Source organism: Ptychodera flava, chromosome 7, assembly GCF_041260155.1.
Source record: "Ptychodera flava strain L36383 chromosome 7, AS_Pfla_20210202, whole genome shotgun sequence".
Lineage (NCBI taxonomy): Eukaryota > Metazoa > Hemichordata > Enteropneusta > Ptychoderidae > Ptychodera > Ptychodera flava.
In genome coordinates, this window is record NC_091934.1 from 40,739,031 (window position 1) to 40,763,902 (window position 24,872).

At 35.8% G+C, this 24,872-nt stretch overlaps 1 protein-coding gene and 1 long non-coding RNA gene across 2 annotated transcripts; one reads left to right on the forward strand and one right to left on the reverse strand.

Moving 5' to 3' along the window:
* Positions 1-4,594: 4,594 nt before the first annotated feature.
* LOC139137562 (uncharacterized) lies at positions 4,595-11,109 on the forward strand. The gene is made up of 4 exons (XR_011553408.1): positions 4,595-4,794; positions 7,755-8,015; positions 8,927-8,966; positions 9,802-11,109. It is a non-coding gene; the product is annotated as an uncharacterized lncRNA (long non-coding RNA).
* A 678-nt stretch (positions 11,110-11,787) lies between these two features.
* On the reverse strand, positions 11,788-21,230 carry LOC139137561 (tripartite motif-containing protein 2-like). The gene is made up of 2 exons (XM_070705730.1): positions 20,560-21,230; positions 11,788-14,435 (listed from the first exon to the last, which is right to left on the reverse strand). The coding sequence occupies exons 1-2, from the start codon at positions 21,151-21,153 to the stop codon at positions 13,137-13,139; spliced, it is 1,893 nt and encodes a 630-aa protein (XP_070561831.1). The 5' UTR covers positions 21,154-21,230; the 3' UTR covers positions 11,788-13,136.
* Positions 21,231-24,872: the final 3,642 nt, after the last annotated feature.

The following is a 24,872-nucleotide window of genomic DNA, read 5'->3' on the forward strand; positions in this document are numbered from 1 at the left end:
AGACTGAAAATAGATTTCAGACAACCAACAACTGGGTGTCCGTCATTCGTCACTGTAATGCATCACATGCCACAAAAACAAAACAAAAGAGACAAAAAATACTGCCAAAAGATGGCGCTGTGGTTCCCATGAATATAATCACTCTGAAATTTAGGCACACATCCTTCTTAAAAAGATTGAAAATATTTATAGATGCACGATGAAATCTTGATCTTTTCTTTATTGAAATTGTATTTGTGTTATTAATATTGACTGTGAATAATTTTTTATCAGTACATTTTTAGAAAAAAATGGAAATTGTACTGTCAGTACAGAAATGAAATTTTTAAAATATGTAAAGTACCAAACCCAATCAGTGTTATCAGTGAAGAAACTTCTGTAATTCATTTTCAAAATTTTCAAAATTTCCATTTTTAAGTGATGAATATAATTTGCATATTTTGTTTATGATTTGTACTCTGTGTTGCCAAAGCGCTTTTGATAATGAACTCGTGAAATCTTCTTAATAAATCAATGTGAACCTTCAATTTACTGTCCAGTCTCCTTTGCAGTGTCTATGCTTTAAAGAATATATTTGAGTGCAGCTTTTGGTTGTACTGCAGTCAGACTTAATTTTGTGATGTACTTTATTTCTCAAGATGCTTTGCAATTTTAGGATATATCTTATCTTTCAAGATTCCTCAATTGTACAGTATAGGGGCATTTCTATGTTGTATAGTTGATATTTTTGTGTTGTAAAACTTATTTTATTTGAACTTCAACAGTACTGTGTGTTGTGCTTGATGTAAACTAGGGGTGAATATTTCTTTTTAAATTAGCATAGGTGTTATCTTGTACAAAAAAAATCATGAATTTCAAATTTTTTAATTGGTACACTGAGAACAAAGAGGAGAAGCAGTGCATTAATCAGAAACTCTTTCAGTTTGTGCAATATCTGCTAATTTCTCCTCGGTAAAAATGAAATGATAAAAATATCATCCACTGTTGATGAGTCTACCTCTGTTTGTTTCTCTTTTGGTGAAAGTTTTTAATCTAGCTTGACCCATCAATACCGGCATTACATTACTGGAATTTTTCCATGCATTGTATTTTATTTTTGTTCTGTCTGATAAATACAGTTTCTTATTCAACTCCTGAAATGATATTTTATTGTCCTTGGTTCAGCCAGTTATTATATACTGTATGTGTAAGTATTGTCCAGTTTTATCATTGACAAGTAAATTGAAGTCTAGAATCGATTTGTCAACAATAACAATGTATATTGTGAACAGTGCATTCTTTTGGCAAGGCGTATACTTAATAGGGAAATGTACTAGTTTTTAGAACAAAGTGTTATAGCCACTGTCCCTGGAATGATAACAGCACATGATACCATTTGTTAGATAACATTTGTACAAGTAATTTCTTGCCATATGTACAAAGTGCTCAATCAAATGTACTGCTGAAGATAATTAGTTTTATGAATCAAATTAAGGCAACTTTACGGATACATGTATTTAGAAAAGTTATATTTACAGCTGTCAAAATAAGTGTATGTTGCAATGTTGTACATGAAGGCTGCTTGGCATTATTTTATTGATATTTGACACTGAGGGCGCTGTCCTTAGGTCAAAATGTATGTTATACTGAGAGGGATAAATTCAGTTAAGTCTCAGTAGGATTCAAAAAAATCATCAACAATTCTGTTATTGTGAAGGAAACATCCATTTACTTTTCAGATGCGGTGAGACAAATCTTGGAACAGACAGTTTTTAACCTTTGGTAACTTTCCTTGAGGGAACTCTGACCAATTCTGCTCATATGTAACGAAGAATAAAAATCAGGGGCCACCTGACATTTATTGATATTTGAATTCAAAATTGCCATTATACTTTGTGCCAACTGAATGGGGGAACATTAAATGTTTAATTTTCAGCAAAATGAGATGGTTGTAACTTAACTTACACTGCAGGCTTCTAAATGAATACATAAAAGCTGACCAGTAAAGTATAGTACTGTAAAACGTTGATTGTCAAAATATCTTTCCCCAAGGCACAATAATTCCTGCACTCAGGTTTCAGCAAACACTCACAATACATGACAGTGGCATTGGTATTATAGAGTGCCAAGGTTTCAAACCTGAAGCTTTCTCTTCATTGCAGACTACGTAAAATGTGTACAGAATCATACTTACGCTGCAGTTTGATTTACCCATCTTACTTTGTGTAAAACAATTTTTCCCATGAGGCAGAAAAGACATAGACATTTGTACGTCTTGTACTTCATAGCTGAAAATTTTCAAAAGGGTGATGGTAATGTTTCTGACTTTATTTTTAAAATGCATTCTTTGAGTTTAAAGCATGTATTCCAAAACTACTTTTTGATGCATAGACTCAATTCAAATACTGTGGAAACAGTATAAAAGCTCATCAGTATTACCTGGAAAACATCTTTGGAAAACAAGATAGCTGTATCTGAGAAATTTTACTTTTTATTTTCCTTGACTGATGAAGTTCATTATTTCAATTGAACTGGGTATTATCTTTACAGAGAAGTTTTAAGTACTCCAAACGCTGATAGTAACTGATTTATATCTTTTTCAAGATGTACTTTATTTTGCTGTATCTTTTCATTTATAATTCATCTTGTTTTGTTGATTCAATATCAGTGTTTTCCTGAAAGTTGTGAGTTTTAATTTACTTGGCTTTACATCAAATCATGTGGCCATATCATCCTTCAAGTCTTTCCACATTCATTTCATTATGGCTTCATAAATCAAAACACTGGCAGTAAAGTAGTGCATGTTGTGTTTTGTGTCAGAGACATAATCCAATATGGCTGATTTGTAGAAGTCAACCAATCCTGTCAGTGCTATTTCAGAAGTTAGCTGTCATTTGATGAACCTTAGTCACTGATTAAAACAGTGATTTAGATTTTTATGATTTAGTTATCTCCATTTTTGTCAAAAGGAATTATTTTTCAGAATTATATTCATTGGTTTGTAATGACACATATATCATTTGTACATTCAAAATGGACAACTGGCAAAATTCCTTTACTGAAAATGTCTGACTGACTGCCAGTTTCAAATTAAACCCCTCATGATACTGTATCTAATGACAATGTCAACCTCTATACTGTAGAGATACATGGAGAATTGTCAGTGTATCAACTCACTTAATGCACAAATTTTACAATTAATTAAAAAAAATGCCACACCTAAACATTGAGTCGGTCCATTAAAATATTACACACATAAGTAGATTCTCATGACCAACATTTGCAAACAGTATAGTAAAGAACTAGTGATTGTGTGTCTCTGTGACAAATACCCTGTTCAACATTTTTTGTAAGTGAACGTAATGTTGTTGAAAAGAATACAAGAAAAGAAGCAGTAATTTGTGTTTTTGAATGTCATAAAGTAAGTTTGATATAATAGTCAAGGGCACAATGTTAGCACCCTAAACCTGTAGGTAAGTAACACACTGGGAATCAAGTTTATAAACTACATTTATGATTAGAAAAAGTTTTTATGAATTTCACAATCAAATTTACATTGAAATTTGTTGGTCTAACAACGTAAATTTGTCTGAAGTCATGAATCAGCCAAAACTGAAAAAAATATTATGTTAACTTTTTCTTACCAAGTTTGTTCCCTAATGTCAAGTTTGTAATATTTTCTGGATTATCCTTATTTTTGACCCAGATTAACTTCATTGGAAGTTTCATTTGATTCTTTGTCATCTCAAAATTATGTGGAATTGAAGTTCAAAACAGCTGTCAATAATTTAATGTAGATTTGAGACTTCATAAATAAACACCTATGTCGAGACTGAAGACACGAAAAGGGGGCTGACATTTCAACAAACAGACAATGTACTTTTAAGATCTATTTATTTCATAGAAAGTTTTGAGGGATATTTGCATAGTACCCGACTAATATATGATATTGCATGGGTTTCCAATAAAGGCAAACTTGACAAGTTTAGGCAAGAGGAAAATATGATAGTTCTTCAGATTTTTTGCAAAGCTACTGAGGCGGCAAGCACATATTGTTTATAATCAGTTCAAAAACATTTACACTTTTTAACTTGATACTGATGACTTGAAATCTAGATTTTACAAAGTGTCAACAATAACAGGCATTACATATACAGGCAGTTTTGACAGAACAAATTCTGAGCATTTCCACATGCTCCCAGAAGAAAAAATCTCTCAAAATTTGCACAACAAAATGTCCTAAAAAGTAAAACAATCGCAGTATTTTTAATGTCAAGGTGGTCTTAACATTTGCAGTTTCACCTTACTTTGACCCCATGTTTTTAGCAAGAAAGTGTACATATTTGCCGCAATTCCAAAAAAGTCCTCATAGGCTAAAGAAGAAGCGGCAATTCCGAAGAAAAATTGAATGATTGTTCCAGGTCTAAAGAACAGAATATAGAAAGCCGAAGGGCGCTCAGGCTGTCTCGATCCAGGGGACCTCTTGATCTTGGGGCTCAGTCGAAGACTGGCCCCTCTGAGATACAACGCCCTCTAGTGTTGTGTATCGAGAATGAAAACGTTGATACAAAATTGCGATGATCAAAGCGCCACCTCCCGTCATAATGGTGAACGCTACATGCTGAGTTAAAGCTGATCGGTCGCCACACAGTCGACTGCTCTTCGAAAAAATGGCGTTTCGCTGTAAGCAGTCTTGACATACAGTATGAGGAAACTTTGAAGTATCTGTAGTCTGCTGCATCACTGTTCTAATTCAGCATTAAGTCAGCGAGGGATCGTCAATCACGCCTTCGAACGCAGCTTTTTTCTTTCCAGGTAAGATCCATTAAACAGGGCTCAACCATACAGGGAACTGCGAATGCGATCACATCAGTTTCGCTTGCCCCATTTCCGACGCCTAAACACAGCCATGTACGACTATATTCTGACGATTTAGGTGTATAAATGTAATTGAAAAACTATGCATATCATGTTTGCCCAAGAAGAGACAGATAGGGAGACACAGAGAGTGTCTCTCAGTGTTTCAGAATCTCGGTGATCCGAATAATAACAATCAGCTGTCGTATTTTTCCACCATCCATTTTTGAACATTGAATTGCAAGGTCATGCAACATGCATGAAACAACCTTTCATGAATATTTGATGCACTCCCGTAGCTGCATTCACATAAAGATGAATTTCTGATTAAATTTTATGAATTACCATGTGCTTGAAACAACCCTTTTATTGATAACTTGGATGGTATTCATGAAAAGTATTGATAAATTCATCAACCATTAAGATGAAATTTTGATTCATGAATTTTGCATGAAGCAGCCATTTCATGAATATTTGATGAACTGATTGTATTTATGGAAACTCTTTGTAAACTGATCGTATGTAATGGCGAATTGCTTATGAAGTTTGGTAATTACCCAACTGCACTGATGAAACAATCCTTTCATTGAAATGGACAAATTAATAAAAATTAATGACACTGATCTTCTCATGTAAGGTGAATTTCTTCTGAAATTTTATTAATGCACGAAACAGTCTGTTTTAGTATGTAATAAAATATATAAATTTTCCATGATGAATATTTGCAATGTGCTGATGAATTACTAAGTGCATGAAAAGCCTCTTTTATATCCATGTTGAACTGCATGAATTATTCATGAAAACTAATTGTAAATATATATGTTAAATAATACATGAATGAAACAATATTCTGATGTTTGGTGCGATAGATTAGTATAATTCAAATGAAAATTGAAATGGAAGCTCTGTGACCAAATATTGGAATATGTTTGACTTTCTTTGAGTGTTTAAGCTCCATAAGCTGTATCTTTTGGCTATTTTTTCAGGACTTTTGTTTTGTGGTTTCCCTACACTTTCTGCATTGAATCCCTAAACTGTAATTTAATGCCAAGTATTTAGCATATCAACACAACCTATATGAGTATAATCTCCATTGTTATTGTTGACAATTGTATTCCAGTCCGGACTAGAATTCATTTGTAAACAATAAACAATGATCACTACACACACACAAGCTGTGTTTACAAAATGAATACTCAAAATTTCAGCATGACAAATGGATTAGGGTCATGGGGCCTTAGTTAGTGACCACTACCTATCTGACTTACAGATTAATATATGGCGGGTGCCACATGTGGGGCAGGATGCGCTTGCTATTTTTGAAACACCTGACATCACTTCTTGGTCTTTTTGCCAGAGGTCCATATATCTTTCTTTCATGAATTTTACTTTGTTTGTGTACCGTCTATTTACTGTCTGTTCTGTGCTGTTTTGTGTCTATGTTTACAACTATTGTCTTACAAATTTGACCTAGTTTATTGGATTATGGATTGGTATGATTGCGATTATTATGCAGAAGCAGAATACTGAAAAACTTGCCACAAAGTTACAGCTCATGTCCCTTTCAACAGTTGCGCAAAACTTGTGGTACATTATGTCTCTTGTCAACAAAAAATTGAAATGAATGTGCAAAAAGCAGTTTTTGAGTTTTAATTACTATAAGCAACCATGTTTTCTAAATGGTATGGAATCACATTTCTGATAGAAGTGCCTATATGAGCCAAAAAAATATGTTTTGCAAGGATGTAAATACAACAATATCAGACTGAACAATTCATGCTAATTAATATTTAAACAGGTCACTATAGAGTCACATGCGCTTTTGATATGGTATAAATATCGGAAACAAAATATCTGTAATATAAAAAATAAAGAGGGTGCTTTTCAAATCAAAAGAACGACACAATAGAACTATTGTTTTATTGGTGGTTACTCTTTTAAGGCTTTGAATAAGCATACCCAAATCAAATGTTAAAGAAGTGTAATTTTACTATGTACATCTATCATACAAACTCATTATTGTACAAGGATGTAGAAAATAGCAGGCAGTCGGCAAACAGAACTGACCGATGCCTAAAATTTGCCAGCTGTGAAAATATCAGTCAAATGAATAGAGTCATTTTGCACATATCATGAAAAATCCAATTAGCACCCACTACACTTTCTGTATTAGCATTCAACCATCCAATCAGCACTCACACCAAAGTCAATAATCCAATCAGAAACCAGCCCTAAAGAAAATTGTCCAATTAACACCCACCAGTATTAGCGTGTTATTGTTTTCAATTGATATGATATGATATTGTAATTTACAGACCTGTTTTTCTGCTGTCAATAAAAAAAGTCTAGACCAGTGCATATCACTTTATCTGAACAAGCAATACTATGTCAACCTTCCTTTACACTTAAACGGGAAATTACAGGACCATGGGCACACAATAGGGGGATTACTTATGGAGTAGCGATTTGCATACACTGGGTGGGAGTTTTTGAATTCTCATAGCATTGCTTTGACCGTATGATAAATTTGAGTAATCATGATGGGCACTTTCGTGACATATGCGAAGAGGGATCATATGGTCGTACAGGGAACACACTTTGAAACATATACATTCTCCGACTAAAAACAGAACATTGGATTTTTTCAGTTTATTTTTCACTCAAGTGTGGTCGCAGACCTTATATGCAAGATTCGATGACAATAAACGCCTGAAACATGGCAAAATTATGGGATTCTGGGACCAAAGACGGCATGTCCAATAAGTAGTGAGGTTTTTTTACATTTACATGATGGATTTTCAGCTTTTATAGGGGAAGTTCCTGTTTAACCTCAGTGAATTCATATATGATCAAAATTTTAAGGCACTTATATATCATAGCAGATATATCATTTATAATGACCCATTTTCATGCTGCAGGTAAAAAGAAAACAGTTTTAAAAGACAGAATGACGCATGTCATGGCTGCAAACAAAAATTACTTGATCCGTGATGGTGGTGATGTTACTGCGGCTTCTCACGGTGTGATTGGTTATGATATGATAACATCTGATGATGTAAACCAAGATGGTGTCGGTCATTATATGGTCGTGTGTAATGTTAAATCGGAGTTCAACTCAGATGGAGATCAACATGAAGGTCAAGATGAAACAGCTAGCCAATTGGAAAGTGATAATTCTTGTAAGTAATACAGATAAAGTTATGCATGTCTACGTTTACTTCCACGTGGATTTCTGCAGTGAAATATTTTGAGGTCGTATGCATCTCAATATCTGTCCTCAAGGTACATTCAAGGTGCATGCAGCTAATTCCCTGGTATGCTACCCAGACTAATACCATGCATTGTCCCAATTGCTGTGACAGATACCCAGACTGAGTCACTGTGAGGCATACCCAGATTGATCCCAGTCAGTGTGATGCATACCCAGATTGATCCCAGTCACTGTGTTGCATACCCAGATTGATCCCAGTCAATGTATACCCAGATTGATCCCAGTCAATGTGATGCATACCTAGATTGATCCCAGTCAGTGTGATGCATACCCAGATTGATCCCAGTCACTGTGATGCATACATAGATTGATCCCAGTCAATGTGATGCATACCTAGATTGATCCCAGTCCATGTATACCCAGATTGATCCCAGTCACTGTGATGCATACCTAGATTGATCCCAGTCACTGTATACCCAGATTGATCCCAGTCACTGTGATGCATACCTAGATTGATCCCAGTCAGTGTGCATACCCAGATTGATCCCAGTCACTGTGATAATTACCCAGACTGATTCTGCGCACTGTGATAATTACCCAGACTGATCCCATGCACTGGGGTACATACCCAGACCGGGCAGTGATACCATGCTGTGTAATTGCTAGCCAGATGGATCCACTGTCATATTGCTATCTGCACCCTGATCCCAGCTGCAATATCTAAATTATGAGTGAATTTTACCCTGTGAATGATACACTGGTGTCTTCTTTGTTTGCAGTCAAAATAGATTTTTGCAATTTTTTCTAATTTAAAGGAACACTCAGTAATATTCAATTGTAATTTTCTTAAATCTAAAATAAAAATATTATTAATTTCAGCCACCAGTCCAGAGTTTTTTCCTTCATGGCGGCGAAAAAGGTATGTATTAATTGTACATTTTAATTGCTGTTATTGTAATGGAAAAGACATGATCAGAAAACAGAAACTTGTCTAGCTCTGATACAAGTTCCTGGTGAAATATATATTCTGGGACTTATTAGATTAAGACAGCAATAAGACTGAGATTTGTTCTTTATATTTCAATAAATATGCTTCTCCAATTTGATAAAAATATACACACTCGTGCATGAAACCATTATACTGTACTTCCTGCCTTAGAATCACCTCTACCACTAAAAATCTTGGCCAACGTACAAACCATTTTTGTGAACTACATTCATCCTACCAAGTTCATTTGTCCCCGTCAGGTCAAGTTGGTAAAAATCAATGAAGCATTACGCATCCCGTATAATATATTTTAACAAAGGCGTGAACGTTTGAAGCTTCCTGAAAACAGAGACACCGTAAATATGATTTTTACTGACTTAACCTGCTATAACATACTGTGCCAAGTAGATGAAAATACATGATTTAAAGTTTACGGCTCAACAGAGCTTTTTACTGACTCTGCAGATGGTGAAGTGATAGGCCTGGCAGGATAAGGGATGTACAGGCTTTCCGTAACGTTTAGTTTCTTTGCCAGATAAATAACCAATATTAAACACGATAAAAAGCAATATTTGTAAAAGGAGGTAAAAGTCAGACCTGAAACTTAAATGCATAATTTGTGCTGAGCATTTACGATGTAACAAAGCTTTTTCAATAACTTACCAAGTTAAACATTGTACAAAGGGTGTTATTATTCTGAAACCTGACTCAGAGAGGTCTTTGTGATTCATTTGAAGGTTTCAGATTTGACTCTTTTTTATCACAGAAAGGAAGTGACCATTGAAGACTTGCAAGAAGAAATAGCAAAATTAAAAAAGAGAGTGAAGATACTGGAAGAAGCAAATTTCGGTAACAAAACAACAACAACAACAAAAACAACAACAACAACAACAGTAACGTATAATGGCTATACTATAGGTGAATTAAAATGTTTCGTGAGAGAACAAGATAATCTTCACAAAAATGTACGTTCTGTTCTAACAAAACTATTCAGTACTGAGGAGCTTTTAAATTGCTCAATCAGTGGCAAAAATAGCGCAAAGTCTGCTGGAAACGCAAGGCCAGCATTAAATAGAACACGATACAGTGTCTTCTTAGAAGTAATGAAATCAAAGACGTCTGCCTCCAAAAATGAAATTAGAGATAAAGTACAAAATGTTATGAAAGTTGTTAGGAATAAAATGAAAAGTTAAAAAAAAATTGTGTTAATTATCTTTTTAATTTATAGCATACAGGTTTTATGGCAGATATGTACTTGCATGCATTTTGTGTCATGCTGCCAATAACAATTACGTAAATGACATACATCTACCATTGAGAAGAGTAGATTTTTGCATGCACTAAAACATCTATATGGAATGGGTGGTCAGTAATATGGAGTTTCCAGGTGCCCTGACTAAAGAGCATTCTATGAGGTCTCTACGCCTTCACTGTTGGACAGTTTCAAGCAGTCATTATCTCACACTCTGTATGTGTAGTACACAGTGTCAGAAGCGCATACAAGACAGTGCTCCAGAGCAGAAGGAAAAGATATGTGAACATGAATATTTTGTGAATATTGTTCATGAAAATACCATATATAAAAGAGGACTATAGCTTGATGAATATTTCATGGTTCATATGTCATGGATCGCCACAATTCATCACTTACTATCAAATATTCAGTTCCATTTAATGTTATGCGTATTAAGTTTTATGAATAATTTATGGTTGGCAATATGCATGAATTATTAATCAGCTGTTGACATGCTAAAATGTACACAGTGCTAAAATGGTGTCACTTTCCCTTTGTACAATTTCAAGATTTCTACCGAAGAGCTAGACAAGTCAAACTAACGGCAAGATCTTAGAAAATGCACATTCTGTTTTGTATAAGTGGAATGTATGCCTTTGTGTGGATAGATTGTAAACCTTTTTGATCGCTATTTCTATGATGGACTCAGTGGAGAACCATGGATTTATGAACATTGAAATATGAAGGCACAGATCAAGGAGTATTGAAATAAATTGTGTACACTGGACAGTTTTTTTTCAAAGAATGGTGCATCAATAAATATATCCTAAATGACTACAATTGGTTATTTTGAGGATCAATGTGTACTGTGCTTGCAGTCTTAATTAAGTTTTCAAAAAAAATATTGGTCTAGAACAAGAGAAGATTTCGAGTGATTCACACAGAGTGTATGAATCATAATAGTGTGACATTCAAGTTTGATTTCTTCAGGAATGCCAAACATTGTCACATTCAAAGAAATCAACAAATGATAGCATTCAACTCATACATGTTTAAGCATTGACCAATTACAGGACATGATACATCATGTACAATGCACCCGATTGGATGATCACTGTAGAATGTACTGATACAGAAGAAATTACTGAACTCAGAACAGCTACGCTTGTCTTGTGTTTGTATATATTTACTCCACCCAAAATTACATCACCTGCTTTGCATGTCTGCAACAGTCTGCTATTGGTCTGCCAAAACCATGATTGGCAGGGCTGCAATAGGAATGCTACGGCATTGTAACAAAGCTTTAATAGTACTGTTATGGTATTGTAAGTGGTGTCTGTAGATGACTACAAGATGTCTTTTCTGCCATGCATTGTAATGAGTCATGTTGTGAATTCCTGTTTAATTGTGTGCTTGTTTGGTTTTCATAAGAAAGTAACATTTTATCCCATACCTCATTAAAGTCAGGTGACGAAACTGACTCAATTTTGAAATAAACATTACATAACATAAATCTGTACATTCTTTTGTATTTTGCTTTATTGTAAAATACGATTTCATGAACACAACACAAGAAAAGCATGCAAAGTCATCCTCAACAAAGACAGTGCAGACAAACCAGTGGCATATAGCATACACTGCAAAACAAATGATATCAGGATTGGATAGAACCATGAACCATATTGTTCATGTAACATTTGCTGTTGTTCTACTATGCAGTGAAAGATCTATTTATAATTGGAATGTCAGTATAGTTTCTATCATGTACAACAGTTTTTATTTCCACAAACTTTACTACTAGATACTTGAAAACTTTATCTACAACATCTTGGAAAAGAATACAATTTCAGTGATGAGGGTGCAACCCGGATGGTAAAAATTTATGATTTTGGTTCACATTGCAAAAACTGAATTCAACGTCTACTTTTAATAGCTGCCTGGAAATACTACAAAATCACAGAGCAAAGAATGTAAAAACTACTGAGAGTTGGCAAATCACTGACTTTAACAAATCTGTCTATGTGAGAGTTAGACTGAAAGATCCATCGCTCGAGGACGCTCCCTACGCTCGGGAGCGTAGAGAGCGCCCTCTAGCGACGGATCTTGCAGTCTATGTGAGAGTTAACTGGTTAAATTGAAAACTTTATGTAAAATACATTTTAAGAATACCATGGCTATAAATATAAAAAATTGTATAAAATTATCACAATTCTACATTTCTGTGTAACATAAGTTTGAACAAACTTGGCCATTCCATCTGAGAGTATTACTTAAAGACATGAAAAAATAATTATGGCATAAATATGGCAATGGCTGCATGGACACAGACATACACTGTTAAACTTCGTTCAGAAGCATTAAGCCCCAGTGACATGGCTTATTCAAGAATTGTGGTAATGATAATGTAAAAATCATTATAATATACTGAAAAATAATTGTATTCTATAGAACTACATCATCCTTAATAATGACGATAATGTCATGACATTTGACACCTGTTGACTTTTAACAGTCATGCAGGGAGCGAATTCAAATAAAGGTGCCCAAAAGTCATGTCCTTTATTTAAAAAAATACACTAGACAAGCCAACTGTGACGAACCCGAGAAAATGCTCTCATCATTTCCAAGAATTGATACTACACCATTTCTAGACATTACGTTTAGATTTGGGAATATGAATTCCAAGGGACAAGTACAGTGATTCCTTTCAACTTGGATTGCAAGCAAGGAATAAAAGAATGGAAAATATCATACCACTGGTAGTAATATCAGAAAGTATGCTTACAGTAGATAAGAAAATGGACCCATGTCTGTACTTGTAGTTGGTGGTCTATAAGAGATGATTCAGACAAAGGTTAGCAACCACGTCATTTTTTCTTGAATGCCACCAAACGTTTGCCATCACAAACTATCATTTTGTATGGCATGTTTTCAACAAAACACAAGTTGATGGGGTTGAGCAGACCTAAAATTTCATCAATAAAGTTACCTTTCTCGTCGTAAACTAAAACTCTTTTATTAACAATATCGCACACATAGATGTTATCAGCCTCGTCTGCAAGTATTCCCGCTGGACTTGATGGATTTGCGACACCACGGCCACCATGGATATCAAAGTGATGAAGATACTGGCCAGAGGCAGTCAGCAATTGTACACGTTTATTGCCAACTTCAGAAACAATCAAATTACCCTTGGAATCTACAGCGACACCACAGGGGTGTTTCAACTCACCCGGGCCACTTCCACGTTTTCCTATTTTCTGTGATATCACATTGGATGGAAGTGAAATTGCGTATACGCAGTGATGCAGACCATCGGCCACATACAACACCTTCTGGTTATGACTAAGGGACACACAGCATGGGTCACCAAACTGGTCCTGGCCTAGTGTGTCCAGTAACTCACCCTCAATATTCGTAACCACTATTTGATTATTGCCACCAAGGAAACACTTTCCACTGGAATAATCATAGAGCCCTCCATCTGATATGTAATATGTATCGTCATTTGTCACTGCTATACTTGCAGGACTGAATGGCTTCTGTCCATTGAATGGGAACTTCAAATACTTCAGAAAGTTCCACTGCTTATCAAGGACATAAATAACGTGATGTATTTGGTCAGCCATGAGAACATTGCCACGAGAATCGATCCTAACTGAACAAACTAACCCAAACTGATCACTGCCATTTTCCATCACCTTACACTGAGACCACTGACTATTCTGGGTGAGAAGAGATAGGAACATTCTCATCAGGTCAGGATTCACAGTGATTTGCGATGGGGAAGATTTCATTTGATGGGGTTTCACGCTGATATTGTAAGGTGAGCCCCTGATAGGCTGACCTGCCAAAGTTACCGACAGTTGAAAGACACCCTCCTTCTCAAAGGAAATACTCAAAACACCTATAACGTCACTGGCTTCGTTTAGATTTGGGCGTACTATAGGTATCATTTCAGTTTTGCCACTGTCTGGTGTAATTATCTCTGCCTTGAGCGAATGACTTGCCACACTACACCCACTCTTGATAGTGACCTTCACATTATCTTTCACTTTGACATCTTCTGGGATGATGGCCTGAACGAAATTGTGAAGATTAGGTGTACCCAGGGTTCCTGATACTTCTAGAGGCTTCTTTAAAAAACTTGGCAATGTGCACATGTCCTGTAAGAAAAAAAATCATTTTAAATTTATTATTTAAATTTATAATGTCCGGTTTATATAATCTGTACTTTGGATTAAACTGTGACTACAATGTATTTGAATTTCGTCAGCCACTCCTTTATTCACAGTTACGGTGTGATTTTAGTTATTTGCTTGATGTCATAGTGTCGTCTGTCTGTCTGTCTGTCTGTCTGTCTGTCTGTCGTCTGTCTGTCTGTCTGTCTGTCTGTCAAGATGGTTTCACAAAAATTGCCCTTCATAGTCAAGTTAGACTTGATGTACAGATGTAGCAATAAAGTTCGATTTACAAGTCCAGCATAATCGGCAACAATTTGCATATTTACTGATTTGGTGTGAGTATCTTGACTATAGCTGTTCTGAATTTAATGATAGCATGTGAAAAAAATTACTGCACACACTTATGCTTCCTCTCTTTGTACATTTGATGCTATACAGTTGGCAAATATGAAATTTGCATATTTAAATAATTGACAAACATGATTGTTTGCTATGGCTTGACCAATTACTTTGATACTTGATAACATAAACCTTGAAATACGTTTTTATACTATATGCAATTGCTGCCAGAAACTTGTTAGGGCTGCCGGAGGTGGCTCACCCGCGGAGAATATTTCATAATCAAATATCCCTCCAATTGTACTGATTTCAGGCATATTGATGATGATATTTAACATGTTTAACTCCTGTTGGAACAATGTTTTATCAACACTTTATGCTTTTTGGTATTATGAACCTGCCGGCAATTTCCCCCTCCCCGTCCTTCATCCCTCAGGAATCAAACGGTTCTCCCCTACCTACGAAACTGTCGTAGGTTTCAACCGTTGAAACTAACATCACCAGCAATAGTCAGGTGGCTTAGCAACAAAAAACAGCAAGATCGTTACACGGATGACAAAAGTGCCAAATTTTGTACATAGGTTCACATATATGTGTAGATCAAAATTAGCTATTGCTCCAAAAATTTGGGCCACCGGAAAGGCTTGATGACGTCATAAATTCAAAATGGCCGCCATTATATTGCTTAAAAATGGTAAAATACGGTTTATTCGGCCAATTTTCAATATTTTTTTGAATAAACTGACACAAAATTATAAACATGAAATTGACGCAAATCAATTATTATGATGATGTCATAATCCAAAATGGCCGACCAAATTCAAAATGTCTGCCGTAACATTGTCTAAAATGTTAAAGCACTGTTAATTAAGCCTGTTTCAGCATTTTATCGCCTGAACTGAAATTAACACCCCAAATTACAGACATAACATATCATTGATGCATATAAATTATTGTTATGACGTCATAAAACCCAAATGGCAACCGAAAGTTATAAAATGGCCGATTATGAAGTTAACTATGCTTGGTACAATAGCCCATTTACGTGACAAAACGATAGTTTCAAGGTAATGTACAATTTGTATTGATATTCCATAAACTCAAAATAAAAGATAAATGTACCAAAACTTAGCCGATACGTTCAACACAAGTAACAAACTCTTATGAGATTATTTATTATTAAACAATGATCTGTGTTTGAAAAATCGAATCGATATAAAAGGAAATGAAGGCAACTTAACACACTGATTCAACCTTGTTTATGATACAGTATAGTGAGTAAATCAATGTGATTTCGTGATAGGGAAACATGGTGAGAAACCAGTGAATCAATAGTACTTTGACCCTCGTAATGTGACCTTGGTCTCAGAGAAAAGGTTTTATGATGGTGCTTCCTCCTAGCGGCGTTTCGGGCCAAAGTGGGGTCCCTTCTTCAGTCACTTGAATGGTCTTGTATTCCAACATGCTTAGTTTGATGGTAGCCATCAAGTAGAGATGCTAAGATCATTATGTTGTGGTCTGATTGTTGCGTGAATTGTTGCTCAGACCGTTCATTTGTACTCTCCTTGTGTTTGAATTTTGCTTAAAGGAGGATATCCTGTATGTTTTTCTTCCTTTTATACGTTATTACAGGTTTTCTGGAAAACCATGGCCAGCGTTTAATCGCCCCTTCATTATTTTCCAGTTTCTTATCACATTGTTTGATTAGGCTGGTTTTGATGAGGTTGTGCTGACAAGTTTTTTGTTGCATCATTACTCTTATTTCTGTGGATGAAGGATGGCTGCCATTTTGTTACATTAACTTCTTTTCGATACAAGCTATGTCTTTCTTTTTCTAATCTCGTTGTTGAAGTTTTTGCGTTGAGAATTGACCTTTTTTTATGAAGTCCATATTTTTGTTGCATGTGCGAACATATCTGAGTAATTCACTTTTCTTTAATGAATCATTTGAAGGTTGGTGGCAGATAATATCGTCAGATGGTTTGGTGTGGGTTTTGCAGTCGAGCAATCTATTGCGTCTCTGGCATTTGAAGACCACGAGGTCAGGGTATGAGATTTTGTCGATAGAATGTTCAATTATGAATTCCCAAGTTGAACGTAGGGTACATGGTGTTGCACTCCTCGACAAATGTTCTGAATGTTAAAGGTTTATGTTCTGTTCCTGAGTTAATCATGAAAATGTCTGCTTTTAAACGTTTCCATACGAATATTTGACCGGATTGGGATCTAATATAACTTTCTCCGTTTCATGGTATGTGATATCAGCTATTTCTGGTGAGCCCATGCTGCATCCAGAGAAATGTTTGTAATTTTCTCAGTTGAAGTAAAATATGTTGCGTTTCAGAATAATCGGCAGTAAGGCTTTCATGTACGTTGTTAGTGGGTTTTTGTATCGTATCAGTTGGCCGGTACTGTTTCAGAGTCCAACGCTATGATCGCTGCATTTATGGCTTCATTTTTGGCATGTTTTTCTACATCGATACAACGTTTAATGTTACCAGAATAGAGTTTGCTTGTATTTTATTGATTCTAACTAGTTAATGAAGTTTTTGTGTCCCTGACATATGTAGGTCGTCTTTGCGTGATTGGTTTTATGACAAAGTCTAGAAATTCCGAGATTTGGTTTATTGGGCTCGAGCAGCCATTTCTATTGAGACTTTGGATGATGATTGTTCCTTCTGCTTGGGTTTTGTGTATGTTTGGCGGGAGATACCATCGTGGTGTACAAATTATTTTACTTATGGGAATGGGGAAACTGTAAATCACCTCGTCAAGGATCTTCGTGTCGCAGATAAATGATTTCATATACAATATCAAACGTATAGTTAATGTTGCCAAGTGTTGCCTAACTTTCTTTAATGTCATTTGTCGTATTCACAATTACTATCATAATGCCTCTTCCTTTATTGATGGGTTTTATTGCGATTTGTTTGTTTTCAGTCAGATTGTTCAGAGCAGTCTTTTCTATTAGAGTTATGTTCTTTCTGATGTGCGTTGCGAATAGAATTTCCTCTATCGATCTAAGTTGCTTCGAGACAGTTTTACAATTTTGGGTTTTCCGCTGTTAGTAGTGTCGACATTGGACTTATCTTAGAACAGATGTCTAATTGATTGATTGATCGTTTGTTTCTCATGATATTGCACAATCTTATGATGCGAATAAATTTGTTGATATCTGATAGGACAATTTTTCTGTATAGGCACTTTGGAATTTATTTTATTTTTTATTTATTTATTTATTCATCTTTATACTGGTTAGCTCCCTCAGTCAAAAAATGTACTGATTTCCAAGGAGGACCAGTGTAAAATAAAATAAAACATTGTAATGAATAAAACTAAAATAACACTTAAGGGAATAAAAAAAGCAAAATGGAATGGAAATAAATTTTAAGCCTTTGCTTAATGCTTTGATTTCAACATTTGGTAAGGTTTGATTTGCACGATTTTTGATGAATCGAAGAATCTTTCTGAGTTCTTGTTTTTTTCGAATTTTTTTTCGAATTTCTGTTTATGTTCTCCCTGGCGTTTTTTATGGTTTTGGTCTCCAAACAGCAAAACGATGCCAAACACGAAAGGCAACGCTTTTCATAAAATTCACGAAAGTTGCAAAAAAAGCAAGGTAAGCTACCTTCAAAAGGCTAAAAAGTATTCTCTTTGTTCATATAACTCTGACGAAACGGTCTTTTTAGGCCAGCACATCCTCCGAAAGGAGAAATACTGTTAGTACAAAATTATGTGCCTGTCACCACACATCGAGATACAAATAACAGAAAATTCAACAAACGAAAAAGGCTTCTCAAAGAAAAGAAGCAAAAGACCCAAATCACAAACATAAAACCTTTTTTCGGGGATCAAGGACACACGACCAAGGTCAAGGCATGATTTATTTACTGGTTTCTCGCTAATCTACTCACTATATCGTAACACTTTCAGAGGTAGAACCGATGCGTAAAGTTGCCCTCATTTCCTTTACATTGATTCAGTTTTTCAGACAGAGGCCATTGTTAAATAATCAATAATTTCATAATAGTTTTGTAACTTGTGTTGAGGTTATTGGCTGAGTTTTGGTACATTTATCATTTATTTTGAGTTCATGGATCATCAAGACAAATTGTACATTACCTTTGAACTATCATTTTGTCACATAAATGGGTCATTGTACTAAGCATAGTGAACGTCATAATAGGCCATTTTGTAATTTATCAGCGCAGTTAAAAGCTACGTTAGAAATTAAGAACTATAACTTAGACCGCAAAAGATATCGTATATCTTATATATATATATATATATATATATATATATATATATATATATATATATATATATATATATATATATGGCACTATGCTTCGCTCATGGTAAGTATTGCCGTTAGAGCACTCTGGTGAGTCCATATTTTCAATCCTCAACAATGTGTAACCGTACTCTCTGTGCCCAAGTTCAGAGGTTGCCATAAAGCCATTATGGTGATAACCGGGAGGGCACATTGTATACATTTTGTGTATTTCGCTCACTGCTTTAATAGTAGTTAGAGCACTCTGAGATTGTTGGGCAGCCTCTTGCGCAATATAAGGGGCGTTCACTGTTGGCACTATGCTTCGCTCATGGTACGTATTGCCGTTAGAGCACTCTGGTGAGTCCATATTTTCAATCCTCAACAATGTGTAACCGTACTCTCTGTGCCCAAGTTCAGAGGTTGCCATAAAGCCATTATGGTGATAACCGGGAGGGCACATTGTATACATTTTGTGTATTTCGCTCACTGCTTTAATAGTAGTTAGAGCACTCTGAGATTGTTGGGCAGCCTCTTGCGTAATATAAGGGGCGTTCACTGTTGGCACTATGCTTCGCTCATGGTACGTATTGCCGTTAGAGCACTCTGGTGAGTCCATATTTTCAATCCTCAACAATGTGTAACCGTACTCTCTGTGCCCAAGTTCAGAGGTTGCCATAAAGCCATTATGGTGATAACCGGGAGGGCACATTGTATACATTTTGTGTATTTCGCTCACTGCTTTAATAGTAGTTAGAGCACTCTGAGATTGTTGGGCAGCCTCTTGCGTAATATAAGGGGCGTTCACTGTTGGCACTATGCTTCGCTCATGGTACGTATTGCCGTTAGAGCACTCTGGTGAGTCCATATTTTCAATCCTCAACACTGTGTAACCGTACTCTCTGTGCCCAAGTTCAGAGGTTGCCATAAAGCCATTATGGTGATAACCGGGAGGGCACATTGTATAAATTTTTGTGTGTGTGTGTGTATATTATATATATATATATATATATATATATATATTATATATATATATATATATATATATATATATATATATATGTGTGTGTGTGTGGTGTGTGTGTGTGTGTGTGTGTGTATGTATGTATATATATCCTTACTTGTGAAAGAGTTGACCGGGAAGGGAACGATCTATACTATTAAGTCTGTACAGGAATATGGAACAATATTTAGAACGCAATAGTTAAGGTAAATATTCGACATATCCTAAAAGTACTTAACTCCGTCAAGAAACGTTTCACATTTCAGTTAATTTATAGACACAGAACGATAACTTCAACACAATAATTAATTTAGTCGATAAAATAAAATACATCAGAGCATTGCAACTGGTCTATGATGTAATTACTTCATTATCAACGATTATCATATCCTAGTAATCTCACATTTCAAAACTTTATCAATCCCCGAATCCAAAAAATGCTCCTCTTGCTTATTCTAAATAATCGGCAAAAGTGTTAAGGCGTGCATTACCTGTACATCTGGCACCGCTGTAGTTAGCACCTTATCAATTAAGTTGGTAGATATTTCTGCTGCTGTAGACACCAACTGGACATCATTGCCATGGCTTAATAGATTCTGTACGAAGACTCCAGTTGTTTCGGCGCTCTCTTTGATCTGTGTCAGTGTCGTTCCCATCGTTTCCATCCGTACTTTACTCTGCTCATAGCTTGCCTTGAGATCCTGCAGAAGCGTAGCCTCTTGTGCAGCGCCCTCCTCTGTTTCAAGCGCATGTCGTTTCACAGTGCTCACCTCTCGCTGGTACGTTTCGTCGAATTCTTGAGTCTTGGTCTTCAACGTGACAAGACTTTGGGTGACTTCTATCGCTCTAGCTTGCAGTTTTTCGAGGTTATCTTCGAGAGAGCGTCGTATATTTTCAGCTGCTTCTTTTATGTCTCTATGTTCGTGTTCACCGTGCTCTACGTCAGTACAAGCCTTACATATAGGTGTCTTGCAAGTGTCGCAGAAAAAATCAACGTTGTTTTCTGGGTGATCTTTGCACGCTACAGTCGGCTGTGCAGGTGCTATATTATCGCCCTCAGCACGTTGAATCTCTTCTAGACTCATGACTCTGCGGTATTTCGTGATCGTGCTGGCAACCGTACAGTATTGAATCAGATCTGGCTTTCGTTAATGGAATGATACCCGATGAGGAAATATGTACATTTATATCGTACAGTGACGTCACACAGTCACTCACTCACTCCTGCTTATCACATATGAATTATTTATTTTGGGAGGGGAGAAATCTCAAGTGGCCAATCACCGAAACCTTCAATTGAATTAAGCAAAGGGTGACCTGTTTTACTCTAAACGCTTACCATCGATATTTTCCACGCCAGCCCCTGCCCCGAACCCGATCTGATAAGGAGAATCGAGTGGGCGAGGCAATATGGCTTTTTATCCTGATACAGGTAGCCTCATCGAGTACAGCGTCTGTGGTCGAACCATGGCGGTTTTACAATTCTTGTGGTTGGGTATAATCATGTTTTTTGCGAATAAACCTGAAGGACATTAAGCTATTGTGGCATAGATGTCGTTGCAAGTACGTGTACGAAAGGTACGCTATAATAAAGTTGGCTTCTATAGCTGTGGGTCCATAACTGTGGTGTTTTCAGATGGGATTCCTGCCCTTTACGGTCTGTCTGTCTGTCTGTCTGTATGTATGTATGTATGTATGTATGTATGTATGTATGTATGTATGTATGTATGTATGTATGTATGTATGTATGTATGTATGTATGTATGTATGTATGTATGTATGTATGTATCTATGTATCTATGTATCTATGTATGTATCTATGTATCTATGTATGTATCTATGTATCTATGTATCTGTATGCGGAGTTTTAAGTAGAGAAATCTATATTATAGGTTGAGAAAAGACAGAGTATGACAGCGAGACGTCCCCATCGCACGACAACTTCAATAAATCGAGTACTTAGGGAGTGTACAGTACAGTGTACAGTGTACAGGTGTACTCTGGTCAACCGTAATTTAATGGCCCGCATTCGGCTACCCCGATTTAACGATTTTTTCTGAACTCGGTGGAACCTTGCCAAGGAGCTGTTGATTGTCATGCAAAGTGCTTTGGTTACCAAGGAAGATAGTCCACCAGAAAGGTTAAATCTCAGTTTTAGTTTTCCGACCTGCAGCCATTTTTGTTTATCTTGAGATTAAGACGTGAAACAGGTTGTTTTGTTTGTTTGCTTTTTTTTTGTCTTTCTAAACTTTTCGCAATATCGGTTGGAACACGGTCCCTCTATGTGATAGAGGGACCGTGGTTGAGATTGATTAACTGGCCAAGCAGAGTGCTTTGGTTAGCCAGGAAGATAGTCCATATACCTGTGTGTGAGTTTTCCGACCTGCAGCCATGTTTATCCTGAGATTAAGATGTGCAACATTGGACAGACAAGATTTTAAGCTTCGAATGTCTTTGAATGTCAACGTCGATGGAATAATTGTAGAGATTTGTTCACCGCGCCTGGAGTGTTTTGGTTAGGCTTTCAGATAATCTGTAAGTCAAGTACTGGGATTTTATTATCCGACATGCAGCAATGCTTGTATAGCTGCAAAAGATGTCAAAGATATGTCAAAAATAGTTTTATGCTTCAATTGAAGTGTAGAGTGAGGTGATGAGTAAGCGTCAGAAAATATTCTCCATTTCGTCAAAGTATTGCCAGGGACCCGGCCGTGTGCGGACGCTTTTGGCCCCAACAAAAGGTTGAGGTGCCGCCGGAGCGCAAGATTTGTTTAAAATGGCAGAAGTTCCGTCTTCCTTGAAATTCAAATAAACTTGCTTCGCACATGGAACGTTTAGGGAGTGTTCAGTTATTATGGACGGGAGGGGCGGGAAATTCTTCCTGCGCATCAGTCAAAGTAAGTGAACCCCCTTACCCATTGCACCAAAAAATTGATGACCCCTCTTTTAAGATGACAAAAATTTCATGACCCCCCATTTTGCTTGCATAAAGCTGCACACACAAACACCTCGGGAGGGGTAGCGATAGAAATCAAACAAAAAAAAATCTCAGATTTTTTCAAATGACCCCCTTACAAACTCCCCTTGTCGTTTGCTATAATTTTGACATTACCCCTCAAAGGGATTGGATAGAAATTACAGGTGGATCGCAATATTTTTGCGCAAGCGTGTGTGTACAAAATTTTGATATTTGGGTTAAATTGATAATCAGCTGTTGATAATGTTGATTCACTATACATGGTAGTCTATGAGAAAACTATGTAATACTTTTTCAGTACAAAATTATATCTATACATCTATAGATATTTGATAATTGACATAAAAGTACTTAATTGGAATAGGGTTGTTACAACTGGTATGTGGACAAAAATTTTGACTTTAGAATTTCACCAAAAATGTTCATCCACTATACATGGGAGTCTATGATAAAATTGTGAATAATTTTTTTCCGATAAAAAACTTGCTACACTTGTGCTCATACAGATGTTGAATAATTAACATAATTGTAATTGATTAGAATATGATGGTTAAAGGTGCATATTATGTACAATAAATTGATTTTGGAATTTCACTCAAAATGTTCATCCACTATACATGGGAGTCTATGAGGAAACTATGAATAATTTTTTTCCAATACAAAAATAGGTAAATCTGTGTATTTATGTACTCTCGATTATTAATATTGATGTACTTGATAAGACTAGGGTGGTAACAAATAGATATGTTCGCCAGAAATTGGATTTTGGAATTTCACCAAAATGTAGATTCACTGTACATTTGAGTCTATGAAGAAACTATGAATATTTTTTTTCAATACAAAAATAGGTAAATCTGTGTATTTATGTACTCTTGATTATGAATGTACTTGATTAGACTAGGGTTGTTACAAATGGATAACACGATTGGAACTAATTTGGGATAATTGGATGGTGAAGTAATGTCTTTAAAATCTGCAAATGTAAGCTAATCTGCTTTTCTTTTTACGTTACACACTTGTTTTTATGAGTAATTTGTAATATTCAAGCATGCAGCTATTCAGCTAAAATTGAATGGAGCAGAATAAAATGGAAAACTAACATGCATCTTCTAGTTTTTGAATGTTCAGTTAGTGTTAGGTAACCTGTGTTTCAATTTAATAAGGTAACATACTTTAATTGTTCTCCAAACTTGACATCTTGCCCACTTAAGTTACATGGACAAAATAGCTTTGGAGATTATTATGTATCAGAAGGAGCACCAAAAATGTCATAAAACAATCATCTACTTTAAGAAGCAACCGAAATCTTGTTTGGAGTTAACATGCAACATGACATCAAAACAGATTTAATAATGAGATGTATTCCAGGTAAAAAAAATTCTTAGGTCCGAAAAAAAAAGATATTTGTAATTGAACCATTGCTTAGTAGTGGTTCTAAGTTTCTAGAATGGGTAGCGAACCCTGCCAGCATGCTACACACAGCAAGATTGACCAACAAATGACAAATTGTGTATCATTCTGCATAGTCAATTGACTATATTGAGTTAAAGCAAGGTATAGTGTCACTCATCATTTGAGAAAAAATGGTACATAATTTGATACGAATGTATCGTCAGTTAATAAAATATGCCATCATAAGACCAGTCACTGTGCAGCAAACTAAAGCTGAGTAAAATGCACACCACAATGTTTTAAATGTTTTAAAAGTTTATAGAGTATATTAAAACCTTAATATCTAAAAACTTTATGAATGCATTTCAACATTTATAGTGTCCTATAGATGGAGGACACATAATTACATATGAACAATAATGCTGTGATATATTG